Genomic DNA, 11313 nt, shown 5'->3' on the forward strand with positions numbered 1-11313 from the left:
GAACAACTTACATGCAGTTGTCAACAGCAGCCGAAATAGAGATCAGCAACATTCTTCTAATGGCTTTATGAAATAGTCCCCTCGATTGACAACACAATTAGCTTATTGTCATTGTCAGGTTGGGTTTGCAGCTCTATTTGGTATATCCAATTATTGCCCAGGTTGTAACATGGCAAAATAAAGTAGCTTAGCTTTTTCTGTTTAGCTAGCAAAGTTATCTAGCATACAAATGTGCTAAACACATTGCGCTTCATTCTTATTAAAATATAAAACATTTAAGACACGACAGGGTAGTGTTTTTCAAAAAATGTTTTTTATTTGTCGTAATTTTTCAACTATTTATGCGGTTTTGGCAGCCTTGGAACGCCTTTTCTTTACCACCACAGGCTTCTGGCTCATCAGGATGGCGCTGGCACGACGCAGCGCAGCCTAGGAAAACAAAGCACACCACTCAACTAATGACTCAAGATGTCAGACTGAGATCAATCTTTACCCCAAGGTGTCAAACTCATTCCAAGTAGGGCCTGGTGTCTGCAAGTTTTAGTTTTTTCCTTTCAATTAAGTCCTAGACAACTAGGCGTGGGGAGTTCTTTACTAGTGACCTTATTTCATCAATCAAGTACAAGGGAGGAGCAAAAACCTGCAGCCACTCGGCCCTCTGTGGAATGAGTTTGACACTTGTGCTTTACCTGCTTAGGGTCTAACCATTAATCCATCATACAACCTTAAGCCCTATGGGTTTATTCAAGGTCTATAGCAGCAAGGGCCAGTTTCCTGGACACTGATTAAGCCTACAGCTAGACTAAAAAAAGCAATTTCATTCGGTAACTGCCATTGAACATACTTTAGTCCAGGGCCAGGATTAATCCCATGTCAGAAAAATAAAAAAGTTCACCGTCAGTGAGATAGATACTCAATGTCTCGGCTGTAAGCTTGGGTAGCACTACAGCAGTTTGCAATTCTACTCCTGAATCCCACAAGATATACAGGCTTTCGATCCAACCCAGCGCTAACACACCCGATTCAACATATAGTGCTGAGCTGGAACAAAAGCCACTACACCCTGTTGGTCCCAAGGACCAATATTGAAGACCAATAGAAAAACATGAGGTTTAGTAGATAGAGGGCTCACCATGCGCAGGTCCTTCCTGTAGTTGTTCTTGCGGATGATGTGCCTCAGGCTGCTCAGAGTGGCGCGGGAGTTCTTGTTGATGGTGATCTTCTCATATGAAGTGGCAGGCTTGCGCTGGCCTGAGCAATAACAAGAAAAGGTATCATTAACATGACCAAGCTCCCTCAATTATCTGAGTAAGCTCTGACTTAAAGCAATGAGCCATGAGCGGTTAGATCCACATGAACGTGGATCACAGGCACAACAGCTACCTAATATCTTTACAACAAGATGCAGCAAGACAACTTTGCTAAGGTGATTTACATCTGAGGTGGATTGTCATGACATGTTTCAATGCACCACCACATACAGGTATGTGAACTGTTCTTGCATTTCCTGGTTGTTATTATGGAGGGGTGAAAATCGAAACAAACGTTTCGGCATCACACCATCAGCACACACACCTGGCTTCCATTTCAAAGATGATTACACATACTGTACTTCACATTTATAAAACATACTAAACAGCTAGTATAACATTCTTGAATAAAATACTGCTAGCGATACGTTGTACCGTAATGCACGCGCGACAAACTGAGCATTCGTTTTCCAGAATGAATGTTCATTGGTATATCTGTGTTCATAGTGTCTGTCCTGCTTGGAATTTGAGTTGAAATAAACAGGGTATGAAAAGTTAACTTATCTATTACAGTAAAATAATGTCTCAATGTGTTACGGTGTCCATATGACCGATTCTGTTGGACCAAACCTCAAATGCAAATAGCAAGATGAAACCGTTTGTCAGAGAGGAAGATGTGATCTCATCTTTGTTGTTGTGAGTGGTAGGGGGAGGGGCTTGGGAGATGCGAGAAGTTTCACTCTCGCGAAAATCGGTCCAAAATAATCCCAATGTGTTTCTATACACTTATTTTGAACCCAAGCTTGTCGTCTGCCCTCCCACCCAAGGGACAACAAATCCCATTGTTAGGGTAGACATGAGCATCTAGTCATTATATACAGATCTCTGATGTAAATGGGAAGGTGTGAACATGACCAGACCAAAATGTCAACATGAGAAAAAGTGGACATAAATGCTCAAAAACACAAAATACCTTGATTCTGCGATACGGGCATTTAGAATATTGCGCAAAAACATAAATTCTAACTAATTCCAATCTGATAGTGGGGTGGTAGATTCTCAGTCTGCCCTATGGCTCAGCTCACATGCCTACACCCAAACCATTAACTGACAGAGGGCCACTCAGCTTAGATAAATCATCTGAAAGATCCAGCTTAGAGGCCCAGCTCCTGAGCTCCCATCAGCAGAAACTCATTTTAAATGGAAAATGAATGTGTTAATGTAAAAACATTTAGTACATTGAATTGCATCTCATCAATTCATGCCCCAAGTCAAACCGAATCGTTCCAAATAATACGTATCGTTCCTATATCATATCAGAGCCCATGCATCTATACATGTATCGAATCATTCATGAAAGAAGCATATCTCTAATTTTCAGCAATTAAAATTGTAAGTCTCATCTTTTTACACACATTTTTCAAATCTGGGTGGTAAATTCAATAAAGTATTCAATAATTTTGGTTATTTTGGATGGAATCAAGGCATTAGAATGTACCAGAGGCCACCAAAATAGAGCTCCTCCGGCAAAGCAATTCTAAGCACCCCCGGCTACTTTTTCCATTTGACTGGCTATTCCATGTACTTGTGGAAAACACTGAATAATGTAGATCATGTATTCCATTGTACTACGTACTGACAAACATCTTGTGAATTTTCTTGCTTGATCATGTGACACATCCTTGAAATAGAAGCCAGGAGTGTGTGCCAGCCATTTCACACTAATGATTGCTTGATGCCAAAACATTTGGTTTTCATATTTTATTTACACACTTTACTGCACTATACACTTTTGGCCACTATGAGGTTCAAATAAACATCTTTAGTTTTGTATTCAAGCCTCAAAGGGATAAATCCAAAACTTCAACAGGTCTCCCATTTCTTCCAGTATCCTAAATTTGACTCCTACGCACCTGAAACCGAGACCACTTCATACAAAGGACTTAAAAATGTCTATCATTGGTATTTTGGACAACCATGTTTACCTGCGCGCTTCTTCAGCACGATAACCACACCCTTGCCATCAGCTGCAGGCTGAACACCAACAGTCTTTCTGTGCACTAGGCCGTTGAAACGGAAAGAGTTCTTGGACTTCAGGTTGTTGGGCTCCTGGTAAACAAATGAGAAATACATTTGACTAACAAATCTTAAATCAGCAAGGACAAATCATGCAACAAGACCCTGCATGGTCAATCATGTACATTCAGACCATAGACACATTCCCAAGATATCAACACACTCAAAGAACATGTGACTGCATGCATGATCTACTTCATGATCCACCAGGTATGATGGTTTACTCTTACTATGACCATCTGTCAGTTGTACTCACGGTACTGTAGGTCTGTCCATTCCTCTTGATAAGGAAGCTGGAGCAGTTCCTAATGACCATCCACTGCAGATGAGACGACATGTTGACAAACCTGGGGCAGTCAAGAAGCGTCAATAGAAGTTACATAACAGTAACCAAAGACACATGTTCCCCCAAAAACTAACATTAGCTTACTCAGTACTTGTTCTAATGTTGGCTAAAACCCAGTCTATAAAACAGCAATTTTACAGGACAGGTTCGAGTCCCATTTCCTGTAGTTTTCAAAAATGCACCTAACTTACCATCCACGTTGGCGAACTGAAGTAAATTGAATTTACTAAATGGCTAGCAAGTTTTTCCTAGCCACTGTGCTTCCTCAAAGGTGTTATTACTACCTCTGAGAGTTTAGAGCTTGAGGTAGTCACCTCATTCAAGTACTTGGGACTGTTGTTGCTGCCTTGCTATGTTGTGGTCTCTTGTCGTGATGTGCTTTTTGTCATACACATATATGTATATACATACATACATACATACATACACATATACTGCTCACAAAAATAAAGGGAACACTAAAATAACATCCTAGATATGAATGAATATAATATTCTTATTAAATATTTTTTTCTTTACATAGTTGAATGTGCTGACAACAAAATCACAAACATTATCAATGGAAATCAAATTTATCAAAACATGGTCTGGATTTGGAGTCACTCAAAATTAAAGTGGAAAACCATACTACAGGCTGATCCAACTTTGATGTAATGTCCTTAAAACAAGTCAAAATGAGGCTCAGTAGTGTGTGTGTGTGGCCTCCGTGCCTGTATGAACTCCCTACAATGCCTTGACATGCTCCTGATGAGGTGGCAGGTCTCCTGAGGGATCTCCTCCCAGACCTGGACTAAAGCATCTGCCAACTACTGGACAGTCTGTGGTGCAACATGGCGTTGGTGGATGGAGCGATACATGATGTCCCAGATGTGCTCAATTGGATTCAGGTCTGGGGAACGGACGGGCCAGTCCATAGCATCAATGCCTTCCTCTTGCAGGAACTGCTGACACACTCCAGCCACATGAGTTCTAGTATTAGGAGGAACCCAGGGCCAACTGCACCAGCATATGGTCTCACAAGGGGTCTGAGGATCTTATCTCGGTACCTAATGGCAGTCAGGCTACCTCTGGCAAGCACATGGAGGGCTGTGCGGCCCCCCAAAGAAATGCCACCCCACACCATGATTGACCCACCTCCAATCGAAAATCAAATCTAGAGTCGGCTTTCTATTCCGCAACAATGCCTCCTTCACTCACGCCGCCAAACTTACCCTAGTAAAACTGACTATTCTACCGATCCTCGACTTCGGCGATGTCATCTACAAAATTGCTTCCAACACTCTACTCAGCAAACTGGATGCAGTTTATCACAGTGCCATCCGTTTTGTCACTAAAGCACCTTATACCACCCACCACTGCGACCTGTATGCTCTCGTCGGCTGGCCCTCGCTACATATTCGTCGCCAGACCACTGGCTCCAGGTCATCTACAAGTCCATGCTAGGTAAAGCTCCACCTTATCTCAGTTCACTGGTCACGATGGCAACACCCACCCGTAGCACGCACTCCAGCAGGTGTATCTCACTGATCATCCCTAAAGCCAACACCTCATTTGGCCGCCTTTCGTTCCAGTTCTCTGCTGCCTGTGACTGGAACGAATTGCAAAAATCGCTGAAGATGGAGACTTATCTCCCTCACCAACTCCATTTGCTATCTGAGCAGCTAACCGATCGCTGCAGCTGTACATAGTCTATCGGTAAGTAGCCCACCCATTTTTACCTACCTCATCCCCATACTGTTTTTATTTTGCACACCAATATCTACCTGTACATGACCATCTGATCATTTATCACTCCAGTGTTAATCTGCAAAACTGTAATTATGCCTCATGCCTTTTGCACACAATGTATATAGACTCCCCTTTTTTCCCCCTACTGTGTTATTGACTTGTTAATTGTTTACTCCATGTGTAACTCTGTGTTGTCTGTTTACACTGCTATGCTTTATCTTGGCCAGGTCACAGTTGCAAATGAGAACTTGTTCTCAACTAGCCTACCTGGTTAAATAAAGGTGAAATAAAAAAATACATTAAAAAAAACGCCAAACCAGTCATGCTGGAGGATGTTGCAGGCAGCAGAACGTTCTCCATGGCGTCTCCAGACTGTCACATGTGTTCAGTGTGAAACTGCTCTCATCTGTGAAGAGCACAAGGCGCCAGTGGTGAATTTGCCAATTTTGGTGTTCTCTGGCAAATGCCAAACATCCTGCACGGTGTTGGGCTGTAAGCACAACCCCCACCTGTGGACGTCAGCCCTCATACCACCCTCATGGAGTCTGTTTCTGACCGTTTGAGTAGACACATGCACATTTGTGGCCTGCTGGAGGTGATTTTGCAGGCTCTGGCAGTGCTCCTGCTCCTCCTTGCACAAAGGCGGAGGTAGCGGTCCTGCTGCTGGGTTGTTGCCCTCCTCCACGTCTCCTGATGTACTGGCCTGTCTCCTGGTAGCGCCTCCATGCTCTGGACACCATGCTGACAGACACAGCAAACCTTCTTGCCACAGCTCGCATTGATGTGCCATCCTGGATGAGCTGCACTACCTGAGCCACTTGTGTGGGTTGTAGACTCCGTCTCATGCTACCACTAGAGCGAAAGCACCGCCAGCATTCAAAAGTGACCAAAACATCAGCCAGGAAGCATAGGAACAGAGAAGTGGTCTGTGGTCACCACCTGCAAAACCACTCCTTTATTGGGGGTGTCTTGCTTATTGCCTATAATTTTCACCTTTTGTCTATTCCATTTGCACAACAGCATGTGAAATTTATTGTCAGTGTTGCTTCCTAAGTGGACAGTTTGATTTCACAGAAGTGTGATTGACTTGGAGTTACATTGTGTTGTTTAAGTGTTCCCTTTATTATTTTGAGCAGTGTATATACACACACATACACATTTTTTTTAATCCCAGACCCCATAGGAGGCCTTTTGCCTTTGGTAGGCCGTCATTGTTGTAAAAACTAACTTGCCTAGATAAATAAAGGTTAAATAAGCACAATTTTATATCTGCATTGCTTGCCGTTTGGGGTTTTAGGCTGGGTTTCTGTGTAGCATTTTGACATCTGCTGATGTAAAACGGGCTTTTAACTTTGATTAATAGGGTAGGAAGCTACAGTAGCTAGCCATCTAACGTTAAACAAATTAAATGACCGTTTCAGTGGCGTGGGGGCTTAACATGGTATTGTCAAACCCTTTCCGATTAAAGACATAAATTAATGCATTGCCATGCCAACAATTGATCAAATTGACAGTAACATTAGCTAAACCAGACTACAAATGAGGACAAAGAGCGAAGACCCGGTTTCTTGCATAGGCTGAACCTCGCCAGCTAGCATAGCAGACCGAGTTGGGCCTAGCAGCAGAATGACAGATATGAAGTATTTATATTCAACATTCGGTCAAATTATCGGTACAAACAATATCACACCTATATAATAAGAATTTAAGTTATGTTGTTAAACGATTCGCAATCTAAACAACAGACCGGTCAAAAATGTAACTTTTGCATACGACGACTAGCACATGAAGAGACCACGTTACCTTTCGGAGGAGGAAGAGGAAAGAAAAGGGCGGAAACCGGATTACATTGACTATTTGATAGATCCTTGCACCAAAGACAGTACACCATAAAGATAGGCAGAAACTGAAATCTCGGATAACGCTTGTCGGCGATGTCATGGTGACGTTGGCTAGTTAAGCTCATGCGCAGTAACACATCAATGGGTCTCACCAAAGGTAGTCTCCAGCCGTACTGCGCATGTGCAAACCGTCAAAGGCACTCCGATATAAAGTTGTTTTGACGAAAATGAAAACGTGTCAGTTTGTCACTTTCACGAGATTGGAGTAATAACATGCTCAATTACTTAAGACATTGCCTCGAATCTAGGTTGTGTCTTTTGATTTACAGAAAAGTAACCAATAATATAATAATTTTTCACTTCTCTCATTGATTTCTCAAACCCCAAACCCCGGCCTGGTCTACTTCGTAAGTTTCGGATTCGCAAGCTTTCCAGAAGTCCCGCCATGTTGCGCCTCTGCGTTTAGAAATGTCGTCACTAGTTACCTCAGTCGCAAAGTCATAAACCCGCTCATTTCTGCAATTTCTCTTCTTAAAATCTGATTTTAAACCTAACCCTAAACTCAACCACACTGCTAACTTTATGCCTAACCCTAACCTTAAATTAAGGCCAAAAGCACAATTTGGTTTTCATGATATATACTTGTGGCTGTGGTAACTAGTGCAAACAGGTTTAGAAACCTGTGCCTGCACGTTGAAATTCGCACTTATCGAGTGAAAATCCAAAAATGAAACAAAGTCAGAAAATTGCCATTATTTAATTCAAATGTGTTTTTATAATGATCTTAATGTTTGAATATGTAAATTAAATATTTTATTTTACACTACACTGCACTGGTTATTCAAATATTTGTTGGAGGGACACTATTGGTCGGAATCTGGAGAGAGGAAAATGGCGACTGCTTGATTCTGAAAGAGCGGCAAGTGAAGTGTGTGACGATAAATGGAAAATAGTGAAATCAAACAATGGAACAACACGAGCAAAAGTTTGTGGTAGAAGACAAGGACTGGTCCAATAATGCATTTCCTATTGGACTGTGTTTTGGCAAAGGAGTTATAGCTGGAATCTCGTTGTATATACAGACCCCTTGACTTTTTCCAAATTTTGTCACATTATAGCCTTTTTCTAAAATGGATTACATTTTTTTTAAATCCTCAGCAATCTACACACAATAACGCATAATGACAGTGAAAACAGGTTTTTAGAAATGTTTGCAAATGTATTTAAAAAATAAATGCCTCATTTACATAAGTATTCAGACCCTTTGCTATGAGACTTGAAATTGAGCTCAGGTACATCCCGTTTCCATTTATCATCCTTGAGATGCCTCTACAACTTTATTAGAGTCCACCTGCGGTAAATTCAATTGATTAGAAATGATTTGGAAAAAGACACACACCTTTCTATAAAAGATCCCACAGTTGATGGTCTATGTCAGAGCAAAAACTAAGCCATGAGGTTGAAGGAATTGTCCTTAGAGCTCAGAGACAGGATTGTGTCAAGGAACAGATCTGGGGAAGGGTACCAAAAAATGTTTGCAGCATTGAAGATCACAGTGGCCTCCATCATTCTTAAATGGAAGAAGTTGGGAACCACCAAGATTCTTCCCAGAGCTGGATGCCGGGCCAAACTGAGTAATCGGGGGAGAAGGGCCTTGGCCAGGGAGGTGACCAAGAATCCAATGGTCACTCTGACAGAGCTCTAGAGTTCCTCTGTGGAGATGGAACCTTCCAGAAGGACAACCATCTCTGCAGCACCACCAATCAGGCCTTTATGGTAGTGTGGCCAGACAGATGTCAGGGATCCTCCTGGCACTAGAGACCGCCCTAGAGATTTTTATTGGATCAGGTGTGTCTTATTATTTCATGATTGCGCCCCTGTTAAAAGAGGTGTTTTCTGTGGTCCTTTGCAGAAAGCTTGAATTGTTCATTGAGACCGGTCGTTTCCTGAGTGAGTTTCGAGACATGTGGAGTGGAGTGGAGTGGAGTGGAGTGGAGTGGAGTGGAGTGGAGTGGAGTGGAGTGGAGTGGAGTGGAGGGGTTGTGTTTTTCCCCGAAAATGTACTGTGATCTTGCGGCAACCGTTTCTCAGTAAAGTATTGTGTTTTTCCTTCACCATTTATTCCTTATCTGGTCTCTTCTCTACACCTGGGTCCAACCTTATCACATCACAATGGAAGTCACTCCTCAGTAAAAGGCACATGACAGCCCACTTGGAGTTTGCCAAAAGGCACCTATAGACTCTCAGACCATGAGAAACAAGATTCCTTGGTCTGGTGAAACCAAGATTGAACTCTTTGGCCTGAATGCCAAGCATCATGTCAGGAGGAAACCTACCACCATCCCGAGGGTTAAGCATGATGGTGGCAGTATCATGCTGTGTGGATGTTTTTCAGCGGCGGGGACTGGGAGACTAGTCAGGATCTAGCCAAAGATGAACGGAGTAAAGTACAGAGAGATCCTTGTTGAAATTCTGCTCCAGAGCGCTCAGGACCTCAGACTGGGGGCGAAGGTTCACTTTCCAATAGGACAACAACCCTAAGCACACAGCCAAGACAACGCAGGAGTGGCTTTGGGACAAGTCTCTGAATGTCCTTGCGTGGACTAGCCAGAGACTGGACTTGAACCTGATCGAACATCTCTTGAGAGATCTGAAAATAGCTCTGCAGCAACAAGCCCCATCTAACCTCACAGAGCTTGAGAGGATCTGCAGAGAAGAATGGGAGAAACTGCCCAAATACAGGCGTGCCAAGCTTGTAGCATCATACCCAAGTAGATTGGAGGATGTAAAGCGCAGCCAAAGGTGCTTCAATAAAGTACTGAGTAGAGGGTCTGGATACTTATGTAAATGTGATATTTAATTTTTTTTAAATATAAATTATCCAAAATTCTAAAGACCTGTTTTGCTTTGTCATTATGGGGTGTTGTATATGTAGATTGATGAGGGGAAAAACACTATTTGAATACATTTTAGAATAAGGCTGTAACCTAACATGTGGGAAAAAAATATGGAAAACGTCAAGCGTTCTGAATACTTTTGGAAGGCACTGTAGATGACGAGTACCTTAGTCAGAAAATCCCAGGAGTGGTCAGTGCACATCTCCTGACCCGTATGGTAAATGGAAGGAAGGAGAAAAGCCTATCGATATTATTATTGTTTGAGGAGACGCTGCTTGGATATGTGAGGTATGCATGCGGTGTTGTGGAATAATCAGAATTAGTTGGGTAAACACAGATAGGATGTTTTATTTTCATGATATGCTTATGAGTTATTTATCATAAGAATGTATTTTGTTGTACTATAGTGGTGGCCATTAGCAGTTATCTGTTCTCTGTCAGGACTAAGTTGCTTGGGCCGCAGAGAGGGGAGAGGTCAAGGTGTCATCATGTGTAAACATATCTTTTGCTCCACTGTGTCTGTGTGCCAGTCACTCCCTACTTTTCCCATCGGGGAGAGGAGGATGGCAGTGTCTGGAATAATTCTATGCTATCCTCTCTGTTGCCCCTATCTTAACCTATAGCCTCACTCTCCTCTCCGTGAGCTTGTCCAGGATTGGTTGTATTTAGAATTGGTTGTATCTAAATGACAATTTGTTATATATAATAGGGTGGGGGTAATGTCTTGGTACCATTTTGTACCAAGGACAAAACAAGAGCTTTGTTTAGGAGACCAAACTGAACGATAATTTATAGCCAACTCTGTCTGGCTAGGGGATACTCCTCTCTGAAGTAAAGTCTTTCTTTGTGTAAGTTCCTGGGACCTGTGGTTTGTCATGTCGTCTAGGGGGGGGATTTTTGCTATTAAAGAATCTCAGTTTCAATGTAGAAGGGACTCTCAGAGAATTCATTGATAGACACTGAATTGATCTGAGAGTCACAGGGTTGTGATAGAGCTCATATAGTTAAAGATTGATTTTGATAACTAACTCTGACTTGTGTGTGTGGTTTGCTCCCATGATTTGTTAAATAGAGGAAATTTCCACGACAGCAGTGAGAGCATTTGTGTCCAAACCATTACAGCGTGGGAATTGCCAAATATATGGTCACGTGTGACATGTTTGCAGATGGGAGAA

General features: G+C 42.3%; 1 protein-coding gene across 1 annotated transcript; it reads right to left on the reverse strand.

Moving 5' to 3' along the window:
* Nucleotides 1-294: 294 nt before the first annotated feature.
* On the reverse strand, nucleotides 295-7294 carry rpl28 (ribosomal protein L28). Its single transcript, XM_064941988.1, has 5 exons — nucleotides 7204-7294; nucleotides 3583-3673; nucleotides 3236-3359; nucleotides 1133-1251; nucleotides 295-429 (listed from the first exon to the last, which is right to left on the reverse strand). The coding sequence occupies exons 2-5, from the start codon at nucleotides 3661-3663 to the stop codon at nucleotides 340-342; spliced, it is 414 nt and encodes a 137-aa protein (XP_064798060.1). The 5' UTR covers nucleotides 3664-3673; nucleotides 7204-7294; the 3' UTR covers nucleotides 295-339.
* Between the last annotated feature and the right edge of the window lie 4019 nt (nucleotides 7295-11313).

Source organism: Oncorhynchus masou, chromosome 28 (genome assembly GCF_036934945.1).
Source record: "Oncorhynchus masou masou isolate Uvic2021 chromosome 28, UVic_Omas_1.1, whole genome shotgun sequence".
Lineage (NCBI taxonomy): Eukaryota > Metazoa > Chordata > Actinopteri > Salmoniformes > Salmonidae > Oncorhynchus > Oncorhynchus masou.

Excerpts from the sequence above, each read along its gene's own strand:
- rpl28 (XM_064941988.1), bottom strand. The coding sequence starts at position 3,663 with ATGTCGTCTCATCTGCAGTGGATGGTCATTAGGAACTGCTCCAGCTTC. Across the intron at positions 3,360-3,582 it reads ATGGACAGACCTACAGTACC|GAGCCCAACAACCTGAAGTC; the intron begins GTGAGTACAACT and ends TTTGTTTACCAG. Across the intron at positions 430-1,132 it reads ACAGGAAGGACCTGCGCATG|GCTGCGCTGCGTCGTGCCAG; the intron begins GTGAGCCCTCTA and ends TTGTTTTCCTAG.